The 16,504-nt window shown below is 42.4% G+C and overlaps 1 protein-coding gene and 1 long non-coding RNA gene across 3 annotated transcripts; one reads left to right on the top strand and one right to left on the bottom strand.

Annotated features, from left to right (window-relative positions):
• Positions 1–2,741: 2,741 nt before the first annotated feature.
• slc52a3-1 (solute carrier family 52 member 3-1) lies at positions 2,742–8,794 on the top strand. Of its 2 annotated transcripts, XM_071347823.1 has the most exons (4): positions 2,742–3,033; positions 4,779–5,909; positions 6,145–6,268; positions 7,374–8,794. In XM_071347823.1, the coding sequence occupies exons 2-4, from the start codon at positions 4,891–4,893 to the stop codon at positions 7,584–7,586; spliced, it is 1,356 nt and encodes a 451-aa protein (XP_071203924.1). In that variant the 5' UTR covers positions 2,742–3,033; positions 4,779–4,890; the 3' UTR covers positions 7,587–8,794. The 2 variants fall into 2 exon arrangements, with proteins under 2 accessions (XP_071203924.1, XP_071203925.1); XM_071347824.1 differs by lacking the exon at positions 2,742–3,033 and having other exon boundaries at positions 3,049–5,909.
• LOC139542418 (uncharacterized) lies at positions 8,699–15,622 on the bottom strand. The gene is made up of 2 exons (XR_011668499.1): positions 15,456–15,622; positions 8,699–11,967 (listed from the first exon to the last, which is right to left on the bottom strand). It is a non-coding gene; the product is annotated as an uncharacterized lncRNA (long non-coding RNA).
• Between the last annotated feature and the right edge of the window lie 882 nt (positions 15,623–16,504).

Here is a 16,504-nt window from a genome sequence, read left to right as displayed (position 1 = left end):
TCTGGCCACTCTACCATAATGGCCTGATTGGTGGAGTGCTGCAGAGATGATTGTCCTTCTGGAAGGTTCTCCCATCTCCACAGAGGAGCTCTGTCAGAGTGACCATCGGGATCTTGGTCACCTCCCTGACCAAGGCCCTTCTCCCCCGATTGCTCAGTTTGGCCGGTGAGGCCAGCTCTAGGAAGAGTCTTGGTGGTTCCAAACTTTTTAAAATTTATTTTATTTAACCTTTATTTAACCAGGTAGGCCAGTTGAGAACAAGTTCTCATTTACAACTGCGACCTGGCCAAGATAAAGCAAAGCAGTGCGACAAAAACAACAGAGTTACACATGGGATAAACAAACGAACAATCAATAACACAATAGAAAAATCTGTATACAGTGTTTGCAAATGAAGTAAGGAGGTAAGGCAATAAATAGGCCAATAGTGGTGAAGTTATTGCAATTTACACTGGAGTACACTGTCAACTGTGTGCCTTTCCAAAACAGGTGTGTGCCTTTCCAAATCATGCCCAATCAATTTAATTTACCATAGGTGGACTCCCAAGTTGTAGAAACATCTCAAGGATGATCAATGAAAACAGGATGCACCTGAGCTCAGTTTCGAATCTCATAGCAAAGGGTCTAAATACTTATGTAAATAAGGTATTTCTGTTTATATTTTTAATAAATTTGCAAACATTTCTAAAAACCTGTTCGTTTTGTCATTAAAGGGGTATTTTGAAGCTGAAAGCAGGGCAAGTACAGTTAGCGAGAAAGATGAGTGGACAACAGTTTAGTCCAAGAATGGAACAAAAAGGGCTAAAATTGTTGTAAGTCGCTCTGGATAAGAGCGTCTGCTAAATGACTTAAATGTAAATGTAAATGTTGTGGAAAATGAGTCTGATGGATCTTTCTTGTTGTACGATTTTTGGTTAAGGATGTTTATTTGGGAAACCCTTTTGAAGTCACGAGGATGGTAAGAAGGCATTGGGAAAAGTGGATGCAGTCAAAGTAACCAGGAGTTGTATGGTGTTGATATCGTGTGTATCTAAAGAGCAAAAGGAGCGTGCATTGTGGGTCAATATCTTAGGCAAAAAAATCCAGATGTAGTTTATGCATGTCGCTTGACGTATGGAGAATGGGGGAAAAAGAGCAAAGTGTATCTGTATTATTTATGTTTGATGAGCATTTTTCCACCCTATGTGAAGTTTGAATATATAAGATATGCAGTAAAACCCGATGCAATGCAAGAAGTGTAAAAAGTTTGACCATGTGTCAAGTGTTTGCAGACGGAAGGAATACGTTATGTAAATGTTAAATGTTGTAACTGTGGTGGGGATCATATTTCTGAATTCCCTGAGTGACCTGTTAGGATGAAAGAGGTTGAGGGGTCAAGCATCAGGGTTGTACAGCAAATCTCCTCTGTGGAGGCGGTGAAGAGCGTTGAAGGGGCAAGAGGCCACAGTTCTGAAGAAGAGATGGAGGTGGATGGACCACAACCAGTTGCAAATGTTATACGTCAATCAAGTGATCTGGATACACTTATTGTGAAGATGGTGGATTTTGTAGCATTTATAGCCACAGTTTTTAATTGTACTGCACAAGTGTCCAAGAAGATGGACATAATTGTATCTGCAGCCGAGAAGTTTTTGGGCCTCCAAGACTTACCAGCAGAAGCACTGCAAGGACTACTGTCGCCAGGAAATGTCCCGCCCTCACAGGATCCTTCTGAGCCTGTGTAAGGACCTGATTAAAACAGAAAAGCAGGCTGATTTAGTTTAACATTTCATTACTGATGGTTTGTTTGGAATTTATATTTTGACCTTGTATTTTTTTCCCTTTTTGGATCCTCATTACCCACCTGTACAGTAGGTGGTAGAATGCACATATAATTGTTATGAACGCCATTATACCAAAGAAGAAGTGCATGTCAGAGCAAAACCCAAGCCATGAGGTCGAAGGAATTGTCCGTTGAGCTCCGAGACAGGATTGTGTCGAGGCACAGATCTGGGGAAGGGTACCAAAACATTTCTGCAGCATTGAAGGTCCCCAAGAACACAGTGGCCTCCATCATTCTTAAATGGAAGAAGTTTGGAACCATCAAGACTCTTCCTAGAGCTGGCTGCCCGGCCAAACTGAGCAATCGAGGGGGAAGGGCCTTGTTCAGGGAGATGACCAAGAACCCAATGATCACTGTGACAGAGCTCCAGAGTTCCTCTGTGAAGATGGGATAACCTTCTAGAAAAACAATAATCTCTGCAGCACTCCACCAATCAGGCCTTTATGGTAGAGTGGCCAGACGGAAGCCACTCCTCAGTAAAAGGCACATGACAGCCCGCTTGGAGTTTGCCAAATGCACCTAAAGTACTCAGTCCATGAGAACCAATATTCAACTCTTTGGCCTGATACAGGTGTTCCAAGCTTGTAGCATCATACCCAAGAAGACTTGAGGCTGTAATCGCTGCCTAAGGTGCTTCAACAAAGTACTGAGTAAAGGGTCTGAATACTTACATATGTAAATGTAATATTTCTGTTTTTTATTTGTAATACATTTGGTTAAATGTATATACCTGTTTTGCTTTGTCATTAAGGGGTATTGTGTGTAGATTGATGAGGGGGTAAAAAAAACTATTGAATCAATTTTAGAATAAGGCTGTAATGTAACAAAATGTGGAAAAAGTGAAAGGGTCAGAATACTTTCCCAAATTAACTGTAATTGTGGAATGAGAAAAGGGACCTTAGGTCTCCCATTAGTCTCACGGGGCTGGGCAGGCGGAGGAAGGGGACGTCCCACCTCTACTATGTCTGACTTTATGACTGTTGCACAGACTTAAAAAGGACACAGTTGAGTTTGATCTTACACGGTGGAGCTGACTGCTGGACTGGACTCTGAACTACCCACAAGGCACTAGTTTCCTAGTTTATCCTCCAGCCTGCGTGTGAAGGAGAGAGGAAGCCGGTCACATTGTCCCAAAAAAGCTCTATATATGGGATGAGAGGGAGGAAGTTGGATTCCTCAATAGGGCATCCACCCAGTGGCTCAAGAATCCTGTGAGTACAATTTTTTTATCTGCTTGATTCCTATGAGTTGTTTAAAAAATGTATTGTGCCCTAAAGTCAAGCAATGGAACAATAATGAAAGCTTAAGTGTATCAATTTCATATATTGTAAAGGAGGCCTTTTTCAGGTAGATTCTGATGATCTATTCCTCTGACAAGAATAATAGTGATCAATATGAAGTTAACTTTCTTGCACTCCCTTCACTTTAAAATATTATTTGTGTGAATTAATGTAACACATCTGGGCTTTGTAAGCCAGGTAGATACACAGAATGTGATGGTATTGGCTCTGACATTGTCTAATTTGTTAGGCCCAACATCATGAAATTGTGTAAAAGCTAAACGCCTGTCTGATTTTTCACTAGCAGAGATAGGAAACGAGCCATGTAGACCGAATTGTGCAGTAGCAAAGTTGACTTTGTAAAGGTAAAAGTAGAGACTTGAGTTCCAGGATCCGGTCGAAGTAAACGTTTTAATACAGAGTTTTGGGTATAGGTGGTCATGTGAAAATGCAAAGGCTAATAGCACCAGTGGCTAAAAAGCCACAACCAAGAATAGCATGGTGCAAATTATGCTTATGAGTCTCAAGAATATATAGTCATTCTGAATTACGTATAGATGCATCTTAACAGACAATGGTTGATATGAAACGGATACAATTTCTAGTTCAACAATGAAACATTTGCCACTTTGGGAACTGTGTGTGATGTTCAGCAGCTTGAGCCAGTTCAAGGTTTGGAGTGTCAGTGTCACGAGTTGAATTGTGTGTCCTGTGTGATCTAGGTGGTCATCAGGCATCCGGCTGGCCAGGCTGGCCCCCACTGCCTTGTGGCATGTTGTATTTCTAGACCATGTGTTAGGGAAGGGAAAATTACTTCAGCTGGTTGACATGTGACTGTGTAGAGTAGACTGAAATACTTATCTGTTATATTGCTAGTATTGTCTCAAGGTTTCATGGTCTCCTCAATGGTCTCATCTGTGTATTCATTTAAAATACAATACATCTGATAATCACTACTCCAGCTCCACAGTTAGGTAGATGTCATTGACTTTGAGCCAATCAGTGTAACTAAATAACTAAACCAGTAATTTCAAAGTGTGAAGTGTGACATTTTCACCCTTGAGCAACACCCTGTGCATAAAATATAGGGCACACAGAGGCTGCTTTACACAGGCTGCACAATTATGATATTTTTTCCACCTATTGGTCTTTTGACCAATCACATCAGATATTTTCACATTAGATATTTCTCAGAGATCATCTGATTGGTCAAAATACCAATTTGGTGAATTAAAAGATCAGAATTGGGCTACCTGTCTAAACACAGCCGAGAGCATCAGTGTTTAACTAGATCTGCTTATAACAGGTTGCTTCACCCTGTATGACTAAAGTTACAGTGTAAAACAGCACAGTAAAAAGCTGTTTGGTTAAAAGTTAAAGATCAAATTCCAATGACAATAGGAATGCACTTTCAATAACTAAGAAAAGATTTGGTAAGCACACAATAACAATGTGATATTTGCTCTTGGTTAATCATTATTGATGGTCCAGGCTATAGGTCAATGCCTACCAGTTGATAGATCCTTTCCGAGAGATTTGGTACTACAATACTAACATGTAATACTTTTACTAGCATAATTATTGTCCTTAGTCATTTGAACCTTAATCTAATTTGATCGTTTTAGCAGCAATGTCTTTCAGTATTACTGGTATCTCGATATTTCCTCTCTTTCTAGGCTCTGAAGGCTGGCCGGGTTGAAACTGTTCAGAGAGATCTTCACTTCAGATCAGAAGTTCCTCCAGAAGACTACTTCACCTGACCTGACTGGGACCAGCAACAATAAAGCCATGTCTCTGTGGATCCATGTGCTGGCCTGCTGCTTCGGCCTGGGCTCCTGGGTGGCTGTCAATGGCCTGTGGGTGGAGCTCCCCCTCATCGTTAACACTCTCCCCGAGGGCTGGGAACTACCATCTTACCTGACCGTTATTATCCAGCTCGCCAACCTGGGGCCTCTGCTGGTCACTCTCATGCACAAGCTGTGTCCGGGCCGTCTGAAGGAAAGAGCTGTCATCTACAGTGTGTTGTCTATAGGTGTCTTGGCCTGTATACTTCTGGCGTTCTCCTGGGATGAGACCACAGTGGTGGCGGCGGCATCTCGGAGCACAGCCTTCTTTATCCTCACCTTCTTCCTGGCCTTGGTGGACTGCACCTCCTCTGTCACCTTCCTGCCCTTCATGATGCAGCTGCCAGCCCACTACATCACCACCTACTTCATTGGAGAGGGCCTGAGTGGCTTTATCCCTGGTCTGGTGGCTCTCGGCCAGGGCGTCGGCATGGCCAAGTGTGTGAATGCCACTCAGTCCTCTGGTAACCTCACTGAAGAGGATATGTACATTGTCCAGACCCAGTTTCTACCACCCAACTTCTCCACCGAGGTGTTTTTCTTCTTCCTGGCGGCCATGATGTGCATCAGCCTGGCAGCATTCTCTGCACTAAACAGGCTCCCACGTACCTTTGAACTGTCCACAGAGAACTTGGTTCCAGACACTGACACAGTGGCGTCAGTCTGCTCCGGACTAGACAACCATGGAGCAGTGACTGAAGGGGAGAACTCAAACCCAAAACGCCACAGTGAGGAATCAGGTCAGGCCAGGCCACAGCTGGTTAAATCCGGACACTCTGTTTTTCAGTTAACTTTTATCTATTTCATGGTGGTCTGGGTGAATGGGGCGACTAACGGCCTCTTGACCTCGGTGCAGACATACTCCTGTATGCCCTACGGTAACCTGGCATATCACCTGTCTGCTGCTCTGGCATCCTGTGCCAACCCAGTGGCCTGTATAGTCGCCATGTTTTTTCCTAAAAGGTAAAACCTCAAATAGCCTCAGTAACTCTCTAAATGGTTGTTATATTATTATGGTTGAAATAGCTTTCCACTGTTAAAGGTTGACACATTTTACAGCATGCTAAGGTAAAAATATGGTATATACTAGTATATGATAAAGTAATTCAGCTTTCCCTCACTATCTCTGCGGTTATCTAGAATGTCTTTACTTCAGATACAGGTACCTAACCAGTTCCTGTTCTGAGTCTCTGTTTAGGTCACTAGTGCTCCTGGGTGTACTGTGTCTCATTGGATCAGTCTTTGGAGGATACAACATGGCAATGGCCACCATGAGTCCATGTCCACTACTACAAGGCTCCGCACTAGGAGAAGCCATCATAGTGAGTAACACGCCTCCACCTGTAGAGATACTGTAGGTCTCAGTCCAGAGACACTTTCTAAGAAAAGGTTGGCTCTCTGTCAGTTCATTGATCCTTGTTATTGCAGAAAAGGAATAGTGACAAAGTTGTTGCTGTCATGTTTGGAAGATGCTATCACCTTTTCTTTTCTGGAATACCAATGATCTACAATAACTATATACCGAGATAACATTTACAATTTAGTAATTTAGCAGACGCTTTTATCCAGAGAGACTTCTCTTAAGATAGCTAGGTGGGACAACCACATATCTCAGTCATAACAAGTCAATTTTTCCTCAATAAAGTAGCTATCAGCAGAGTCAGTGCGAGTAGGAGGGGAGAAGTCAAGTGCGAGTATTAGTTCATAAAAGGCACTTGTTTTTGTTTGGGGGAGCTAATGTGGGATTATTTAAGATACTCTTTGAAGAGGTAGGGTTTCAGATGTTTTCGTAAAATGGGCAGGGACTCTGCTGTCCTAGCTTCAGGGGGAAGCTGGTTCTACTTTTGGGGTGCCAGGACAGAGAAGAGCTTTGACTGGGATGAGCGGGAGCTGCCGTCCCGTAGGTGGCAGAACGTAGTACTCGGGTTGGGGTGTAGGGTTTGAGCATAGCCTGAAGTTAGGGAGGGTAGTTCCTCTTGCTGCTCCGTAGGCAAATAGCATAGTTTTGTAGTGGATGTGAACTTCAACTGCAACATACAGAAACAAAACTAACTATGCAAGACTTAGTATGCAAAACAAACTATACAAGAGATTTTGTTGTAGAGTTAGGATTGTATTGCATTGCCAGGCAGGACTCAGGCATGTACTCTACACAGACCGGTGCGCCATAACCAATCAGAGCTGAAGTAGGCCTGTATGCAAATTGACAATTGCCATATATGGATCTGTGCCATTCCCTTTGAACTGGACTGTTTGTACAACATCAACTTAAAGTGGGTACAGCCTGTGTGTTCACAGTAAATGTGTGCCGGAAGTTGCACAGAAATTTCACAACCTTCAAGTTTGCGCTCAGCAGACCTGAAATTTGCTTAGTGATGATTTTTTTTTGAGGGAACATTGCTGATAATGTTACCTTGTAACCCTCAGGTGCTGTCGTGGGTCTTCTTCACAGGGATACTGTCTTATGTCAAGGTGATGGTGGGTGTCATCTTCAGAGATGAGAGCCACAGCGCCCTGGTGTGGTGTGGAGCAGCGGCACAGACAGGCTCTCTGCTGGGCTCTGCCATCATGTTCCCACTGGTAAATGTCTTCAACCTGTTTCAGTCAGGAGACTTCTGTAACACCAAGTGCCCTTTATGATGGTGACCTATTCCTAAAACACTAACATAACCACGGGTAAGTAGCCTTGTCCAAGCCAGAATGGCCCGTCTCATGTTTCTGTACAAGTACACTCCCCGGAAAGGACACTAGTACCTGCTAGTACTTATACCAACTGGGGTGCTGTGTGAATAATGTGGGGAATGAACAATGACTGGACAAGATTAGAGATTGGACTCCGAACATGCCTTCAAGGGCACTCTCTTCTGAGAGAGAAATCCACCTGGATCAATGGACTAAAATATTACATTTCAAAATGTTGCTCAATTAATATTTGAAAATATTTTTTATAAAGTGTGATTCACAACCCACGCTCAAGGTTAGCAATGATTGTTTAAAATGTCTGCCCTAGTAAGTGGGTCAAGCACCTTTGAAATACTTTCTGTGAATAGCCTCAATCTTTTAATCTTTATTGTGTTGTCGACTTTTTTGTTGTTGATGGACGAAATCTTTATTCATTTTAAAATGTTGTTGTTGGGGTAGGCTACATGCACAAATTCACATAATTTAAGTTAAACTTCAATTTGTCGGGGAAGGGACTCTAAACGATGTCAGAAGCGTTCCACAAAACATTAGGACCACCTACCTAATATTGAGTTGCACCCCCTTTTGCCCTAAGAACAACCTCAATTCCTCGGGTATGGACTACAAGGTATCGAAAGCGTTCCCCGGAGATGCTGGCCCATGTTGACTCCAATACTTCCCACGGTTGTGTCAAGTTGACTGGATATCCTTTGGATGGTGGACCATTCTTAATACACAAGGGAAACAGTTGAACGTGAAAAACCCAGCAGCGACCCATTCAAAGGAACTTAAATATTTTGTCTTGCCCATTCACTCTCTGAATGGCACACATACACAATCCATGTCTCAATTGTCTCAAGGCTTAAAAATCATTTTTAACCTGTCTCTTCCCCTTCATCTACACTCATTTGAAGTAGGTTAAACAGGTGACATCAATTAGGGATGCTAGCTTTCACCTGAAATCACCTGGTCAGTCTGTCATGTTTAATGTTTTGTATACTCAGTGTATGTGTGTATGTATGTATGTATGTATGTATGTACAGTACCAGTCAAAAACTTGGACACACCTACCCATTCATGGGTTTTTCTTTATTTTTACTATTTTCTACATTGTAGAATAATAGTGAATACATCAAAACTATAAAGGTAGCCACCCTTTGCCTTGATGACAGCTTTGCATACTCTTGGCATTCTCTCAACAAGCTTCATGAGGCAGTCACCTGGAATGCATTTCAATTAACAGGTAAGCCTTGACCTTTTAAGGATCGGACCCTTTTTAAAACATTTATTCCTAAAATGACATACCCAAATCAAACAACCTGTAGCTCAGGACCTGAAGCAAGGATATGCAAATTCTTGATACCATTTGAAAGGAAACACTTGACGTTTGTGGAAATGTGAAATTAATGTAGGAGAATATAACACATTAGATATGGTAAAAGATAATACACATATTTTTTTTTTTTGTAACATCAACTTTGAAATGCAAGAGAAAGGCCATAAGGCCATAAATTCCAGCCCAGGGGCAATTTAGATTTTGGCCACTAGATGGCAGCAGTGTATGTGAAGCCAGCTTGCAGGCGACCGGCCCACCACAAGGAGTCGCTAGAGCCGTCTGTCCTCGGTTGCAACACTCTCTACCGAGTTCTAAAACTGCCTCTGGAAGCAACATCAGCACAAGAAGTGTTCATCGGGAGCTTCATGAAAAGGGTTTCCATGGCCGAGCAGCCGCACACAAGTCTAAGATCAACATGTGCAATGCCAAGCGTCAGCTGGAGTTGTGCAAAGCTTGCTGCCATAGGACTCTGGACCAGTGGAAACACGTTCTCTGGATTGATGAATTGCGCTTCACCATTTGGCAGTCTGACTGACAAATCTGGGTTTGCCGGATGCCAGGAGAACGCTACCTGCCCAAATGCATAGTGTCAACTGTAAAGTTTGGTGGAGGAGGAACAATGGTCTGGGGCTGTTTTTCATGGATCGGGCCAGGCCCCTTAGTTCCAGTGAAGGGAAATCTTAACGCTACAGCATACAATGACATTCTAGACTATTCTGTGTCCAACTTTGTGGCAACAGTTTGGGGAAGCCCTTTCCAGTTTCAGCATGACAATGCCCCTGTGCACAAAGTTAGGTCCATACAGAAATGGTTTGTCAAGAAGAACTTGACTGGCCTGCACAGAGCCTTGACCTCAACCCCATCAATCACCTTTGGGATAAATCGGAACGCCGACTGCGAGACAGGCCGAATAGCCCAACATCAGTGCCCGACCTCACTAATGCTCTTGTGGCTGATTGGAAGCAAGTCCCCACAGTAATATTACAACATCTAGTGGAAAGCCTTACCAGAAGAGTGGAGGTTGTTATACGAGCAAAGGTGGGACCAACTCCTTATTAATTATATATTGTTTGTTTGTATGTTTGGCTTTAGCTGAGATTATTCTTTACATAGTCAAGTATATTTTTCAAGGCCTCAATTGTTCTTTGTCAAGCAGCATTCATTCTCACTGTTGATAATTCTAATGTTATAACTTAATAGTAATAATAGTAACGGTATCCACTGGCGAATTGGGAGAGAGTGAGGTGAATGCCATATAAGAACCCACATCTTTTTCCGGCAGTGCTGCCTGCCAGCAGTAGTTGTCTCCGATTTATTGAGTCATTAAGTAACATAGTAGATGCAAAGCATTGAATATTTACATTCATGCACTTTGAAATTGAGTAACTTTGACCCAGAAGCATTTAACCGCAGGGCAATCACACATCCTATGAAGGAATGTGCCTACCTGATTTAGGGGACACAGTGAACAGTTGGGGCAAATTTCACTGTAAAACGTTTTGTTGGTGTTAAATACAGTCTGTTAACAAACTTCAATGTATAAGGTGATGGTTCGGATTACGGGACGCCAAAGTCATATTTTTCATATTCTGTTCGAGTTAAAGGGTTGTTCATATACATTTAGATCTGTGGACCATAATTATTTTAATGGCTAGCTCAGAATATGAGCTTTCAAAAAGTTGTTTATAAAGTATAGAGATCAGCCCTTTTGGGAGTCCAGGTTCAGTAGTTGGGTCTCCCAAGGGACTCCATAGGCCAGCATAGCTGACCTAAGTTGTACATATAGAAAAAAGGAGTTGCCTGTAATGTGCCTTTCAAATTTTGGAATGTTCTCAAACCATTACTGTCCTTGATAACGGCAAGGATACAGATTCCACATTTGGATTATTGGGGGGAATGCAAAAGGCTGCCCTCCAGATCGCAAGGTGTTATAGTAGAATATTGAAGTATGAGCATGCCATTTTGATTCTCAGTTACATTGTTTTTAAATGTTGTGCCAAATAGAGATTGCTTAAGCAATAATGGCACCAAAACGTAGTTTACATTGTTTAACGGATATATCGGTTAAGACCAACCCTTCCATGGCAATAGGAGACGCTATATTTCTCTATATACACAGCCAGGGGGCGGAATAATCATGTCTAAACCAATTTAGGATGGTTGACTTTTTTCATACATGTATGATTAGTTTAAACCAAGTTGAATATGTGGAATACGCAGAATCCAGATTCACTCAAAATCAAGTCAATTAAGTAAATAACACCTTATTAAATAAATGATTAAACAGACACAAGACTGTTTATCAGACAGATGATGTCACCTTGTATTCCTACTAGTGAACCCACTGGGCTCTTTGCTGTGTGTGAATGTTTCACATTGCAACTCTAGATGGCATCACTATACCATGTCAGAAAAAAGTGCCTACAATTCTTTGCATTCCTCTGGCACCCCAGCAGATTCTCTTAACACAAAATACATTTAATTACACTTTGTCTATTTAACACTGCTTGTATAACAGCTTTTATATCTCTATGTTTGTGTGTGTCTGTGAATGTTTTCAAGAGCTTTCCATGTAAGATCATCATGTGACTTGCACTGTTGATTGTTTTTGTAAATACAATATAGATCACAGGACGTCATGTGTCAATATGTTCAACGTCATGTGTTCACTCACATACAATGTGGCTTCAAGACATACTATGGCTATCATGTATGTCTGAGAATTTGATTACTGCAGATTACAGCACCTTCTCTCAGGAGGATGCTGCTCTTCCATGGGAAGCGCGATGTCCCCATCAGCAGCTGTTGTTCCTTCAGTCTCTATCCCTCTATCCCCTTCCCCTCAGATGAGTGGAGGACCACAAATAGACCCCCCCAGCAGCCCCAGGTCTGAGGAGAAGCCCAGGGAGGGGGTTACTAATGAAGGGAGGTCAGAGTAGAGTAGGCAGTCAGTCGGCTGTTGGCCCTGTCGCTGGTCACTTGGGAGCTCCGCTGACCCCGGCGCTGAGTAAAAACAAAAAAGAAAGAGGGCAATGATTATCCCCACCCTGCCTCTGGGTCAGCTGAGGATCAGGCTAAGAGCAGATGTGACTTTCTCTCTTGGATTTGAGGAAAGGAAACCCCCTTTTCCTGAAATCACTGCAGTGGTTTACTCACTTTGTTGACAATGAATAAGCCTGAGCTATTTTATCATTAGTGGATTATATTATGTAAAAGAAAAATGTAAACGTAGTTTTGGATAAAGTGTTACATTAAGTTGAAGATGAATCAGAATTTGTCTGTATTTCTTTTTTATTTTATATAAAAGCTATTTTTTTGTTTTGGGCACTTACACAGCTTGTTACGCACAATTCACCGCATCTTGCATGCAAATGTTGTTCCGCTTTGCTTCACAACGACCATGAATATCTCAGTGCAACTAAGAGGTTTTCTGCTAGCTTCATTAGCTGAATTCCTTGATTGGCCTGGGCTTTTGTGGCGAGGCATTGACAAGACAGCACAAAGCAGCAGCAGCAAAAGAAAAGTGTATCATTTTCATCCGAGTGTCAGATGGCCCATCGCTTCTCCAGCTGGACAGGAGGGGCTATGGCCACCTGGATTCCCTGTCTTGGTCCTGTGAGATCCTGCAGTCTCCTCTGCCATGTGAGGACTCCACTTACTACGCCACTGAGAGGCCCATCTGGTCAGGACGACACCTCCCAGTGTGGACCCCCACCCTCACACCCAAAAGAACCCCCACCCTCACACCCAAACGAACCCCCACCCTCACACCCCACTGAACCACCACCCTACCCAGCCGCTTCCCCTCCCAGCTCCCAGCTAAATGAGCAGCGCGTCAAATTGAATAGGGAATTTACCCTCTTTAATTAACAGAATCAGAGGATGAATTCAGAGAGTTGTGACACGATGAACTATAAACCACCACTCTAAATAAATATCCTATCTGACTAGTTGCTAAATCCACAGATATGTCACCTGTGCCTGACACTGTAACTGTGATTATATGATCCCCTTTGTAAAGTTGGTAAAACAGCAGTCATTTAAGAATTCATGATTAACATTAATACTCAAATTTACTACACCATCAGCTAAAAAGTAGCATAATTACACTAGTAAAATTATAAAGCTGTTTTGTCAAAACGTCAACAAAATCCGGAATGTGGGGGAAATTTGCATGGGGACATTTTTGCTTGAGCAAACCCAGATGGAGACAAATGCTGGCAGCTGATATTCAGGTGAACAGCTTGTGGAAACCAATTGCTGATGCATGCAGACAATCAAGTGACAGACACACAAGGAAATATTCAGACATTAGTACTTCAATAAGTACGCCCCATCTCCTATCAATTTCTATTTAAATAATGCTATCCCATAAAATTAGATTGAACGTTACAGCCCTCTGTCATTTCCCTATATTCTCTCCCTGTAGACAGCAGTGCTCATGCCTGCTCTTCTTTTTCCATCAGCCGATATTGATGTTGGTTTAATGAAGTGCCTACCGCTCCACTCTTGGAAGGGACAAGTCTGTCAGCATATGTAAATGCTTCCTGCTTGTCAATGTGGCAGGGGGTTCTGCAGGGGTCAGCATGCACCCACCAACCCCCTCTCTGGGAACCCTTTGTTCTGGGGGCTGACTGTGCCATATGTGGGGACCAATGATAGAGATGCACAGCAGGGAGGAGGGGAAAACTTGTTATGCTGTTGTAGTGAGCTAATTACTACACTTACCTAGTTGATAGAAGAGCGCTCATGAGTGAGTAACTAAATAGACAAATGTTTTACCTATTCTTCATGGATGTCTGTCTGAAAGCATGTTTACTAAAATGTCAGTGATTTGGACTGTAGTTAAATTCTTACGGCACTTTGATGATCACTGTTTGGGAAAAGGTTTTTCTCAATTTTAACCATAAACAGGTACAAATGGTACATAACAGGAATATAAAGTAAAATCCTCACAGTGCTTCTTTGCATTGTACTGTGCAATTCAAAGGCAATTGACTGGTTCATGGTACCTGACTGCCAGCCCCATAACCTTGAGATGACATAGAGAAATTATTTGTGAAATGTTGTATTCCTCTGTTAGTTCCTGGGTTGAACCTCACCTGACTGGGCCTGATGTTGATGTTGACACAATGCCCATGTGGCTGGCCAACCAGACACTTTCATTCATTATAAATTATATAATGTAATGTATATCTTCTTTGTCTGCGTCCCAAATGGTACCTTATTCCCTACATAGCGCACTACTTTTGACCAGAGCGCTATGGGAATAGGGTGCCACTTGGGACACAGTCTCTGTCCCTAATGCTCTGAGTTATGTGATGAGGCATTGGCAGTCTGTGCTACATCAATGGGTACAGGATGAGTTGCCAGGCTAGCATTGATGCAGTGGCACAGTTGACATGCCAGGCTGTTCTCAATAAAGCAGCAGACTCTAGAGACCATTGACAGTACCAAGCAGCATACTGTACTGCAAGCAGTAATGTGGTGAGAGATCCCATAAGGGTCAAAGGACCTGTGGATAGGGTTTATGATGACCGGCTTCCATTATCTAGGACCATTTTATCTTTCTGTGGACCACCTGCAGAATTAGCTAACCATTTCCCACACAGCGATGTGATGATCATGGGTTAAGATTTAGCTATGTAAGTATTATGACCATTCCCTGTAAAACTAGCTTTTATATCTATGGTAATCAACAATAGAAGCATTGAATTATTGATCGCTACTCTGATGGGTCCCAGTAAAGGATGGTTTAGGGCAACAATATTGGATGCCCCTTTTGGATACCCATATGATAATGGGGATTTTGACCCCCCTTTAACACTGAGAGCTCTCTCGTTGCATGGACCCCCCCTTCCCCTACAGCACCCTACCCCCCTTGACCAGTCTGGCACAGCTGCTGGGAGTTGCCAAGCCCGGCCGAGGCTGAGCTATAGGCCCTTTGTCTGTGGGGCCAGTCAAGTGGAAAATGGCCACTACAGAGAGCCCACTTCAGAGAGCCGTCACCCTTTGAAGGGGATTGATGGCCTTTGACAGCCACAGTGTTAACATGGAGCACATAGGAACACAGCACGGCTATTATTGTGTTTACCAGTGCAGGGGGAGAAAAGAGAGGATAAAGGGGAGACCCCCTTGGTTGATACTTGCAGCCAACAAAGACAAGGGGCTTGTCTTACGGACAAGCATCACAGACAGATGACGTATGATAACTGACAGCCAGGTATAGCTGTATATCATATTTGCATAATATCTGCTGCTCCATTGGTACTGTAAACAAACCACTCGTCTGCTGAATAATATGTCCTCAACCAGGCCATCATAGTAATATTAGGGACAGTTCGAAAACAAATACACCCCCCTTCCCAAGTTAAAAAATATCTTCACATGACCCCCCCCCCCGCACTGTAAATTAAATGTGCACACCCTCCCCCTCGTTGAATTAGCTCAAAATAATGTTTACGACCACAAATAACAATAACTGTACCAACCTTGTGTTTATAAATGTGGATATCGACTTTGCCACTTCAGCATGTTTTTGTAGTGGCACAGTTTGATGCCACACAGGGTTACGGGCCAGAAGGTTGATGGTTCTTCGACCACTCACTCTCTCTGCCTGTGTCATTACACTACGATCAAAGCCAGCTGCAGACAATGATCAGCTAGGGGAAATCAGATTTTCAACATTTTGATGGTATATTTATAATTACAGTGAGCTCCAAAAGTATTGTTGTTTTGGCTCTGTAAGCTAGAGCTTTGGATTTTAAATGATACAATGACTATGAGGTTAACGTGCAGGCTGTCAGCTTTAATTTGAGGATATTTTCAAGTTTCTACTGTCACAAGCTTGATGTAGTCATTGCATGCTAGGAATATGAGACCAAATACTTAGCTTTTTACTACTTTAATAGTAATGTACATATAAGTGAATTTGTCCCAATACTTTTGGTCCCCTGAAATGGTGGGACAATTAATTAGAAAATATCCTCAAATTAAAGCTGACAGTCTGCACTTTAACCTCATAGTCATTGTATCATTTCAAATCCAAAGTGCTGGAGTACAGAGCCAAAACAACAACACATGTGTCACTGTCCCAATACTTTTGGAGCTCACTGTTTATAAAATACTGTATATGCAATTTATTTTCCACCAACAGGTTTCTGTGCCAATGCACCATACAACCAATAAGCAAAGCATACTAACTTCGGACACTTCAACATCAAGGTTTGCATTTTCAACACCACAGTCAAATAGACTATGTCAATCTCGACAAACAGAAAATACATCCCTCCCTACCTTGTCCCCAATATTGAAGGCTTGGCTATATGGAGTACCACCGTATGAGTTATAAAATCCGGGAAATGGTTCCAATCGTTATTTCACCATTCATTTTTCCATATGGGATTTTAGAACTACTGTATATAAGGTCTGTGTTTCATGTAGGCTTACCCTGGCATTACATTTTGATAACTGCGCAAATATTTCACTTTTATCAATAATTTGCATTGTACATTTTTGAGAGTAAATTGAGGTGAAAATA

Source organism: Salvelinus alpinus, chromosome 17, assembly GCF_045679555.1.
Source record: "Salvelinus alpinus chromosome 17, SLU_Salpinus.1, whole genome shotgun sequence".
NCBI classification, from domain to species: Eukaryota; Metazoa; Chordata; class Actinopteri; order Salmoniformes; family Salmonidae; genus Salvelinus; species Salvelinus alpinus.
The sequence above is the reverse complement of the archived record's forward strand: the minus strand, read 5'-3'. Positions and strand labels throughout refer to the sequence as shown.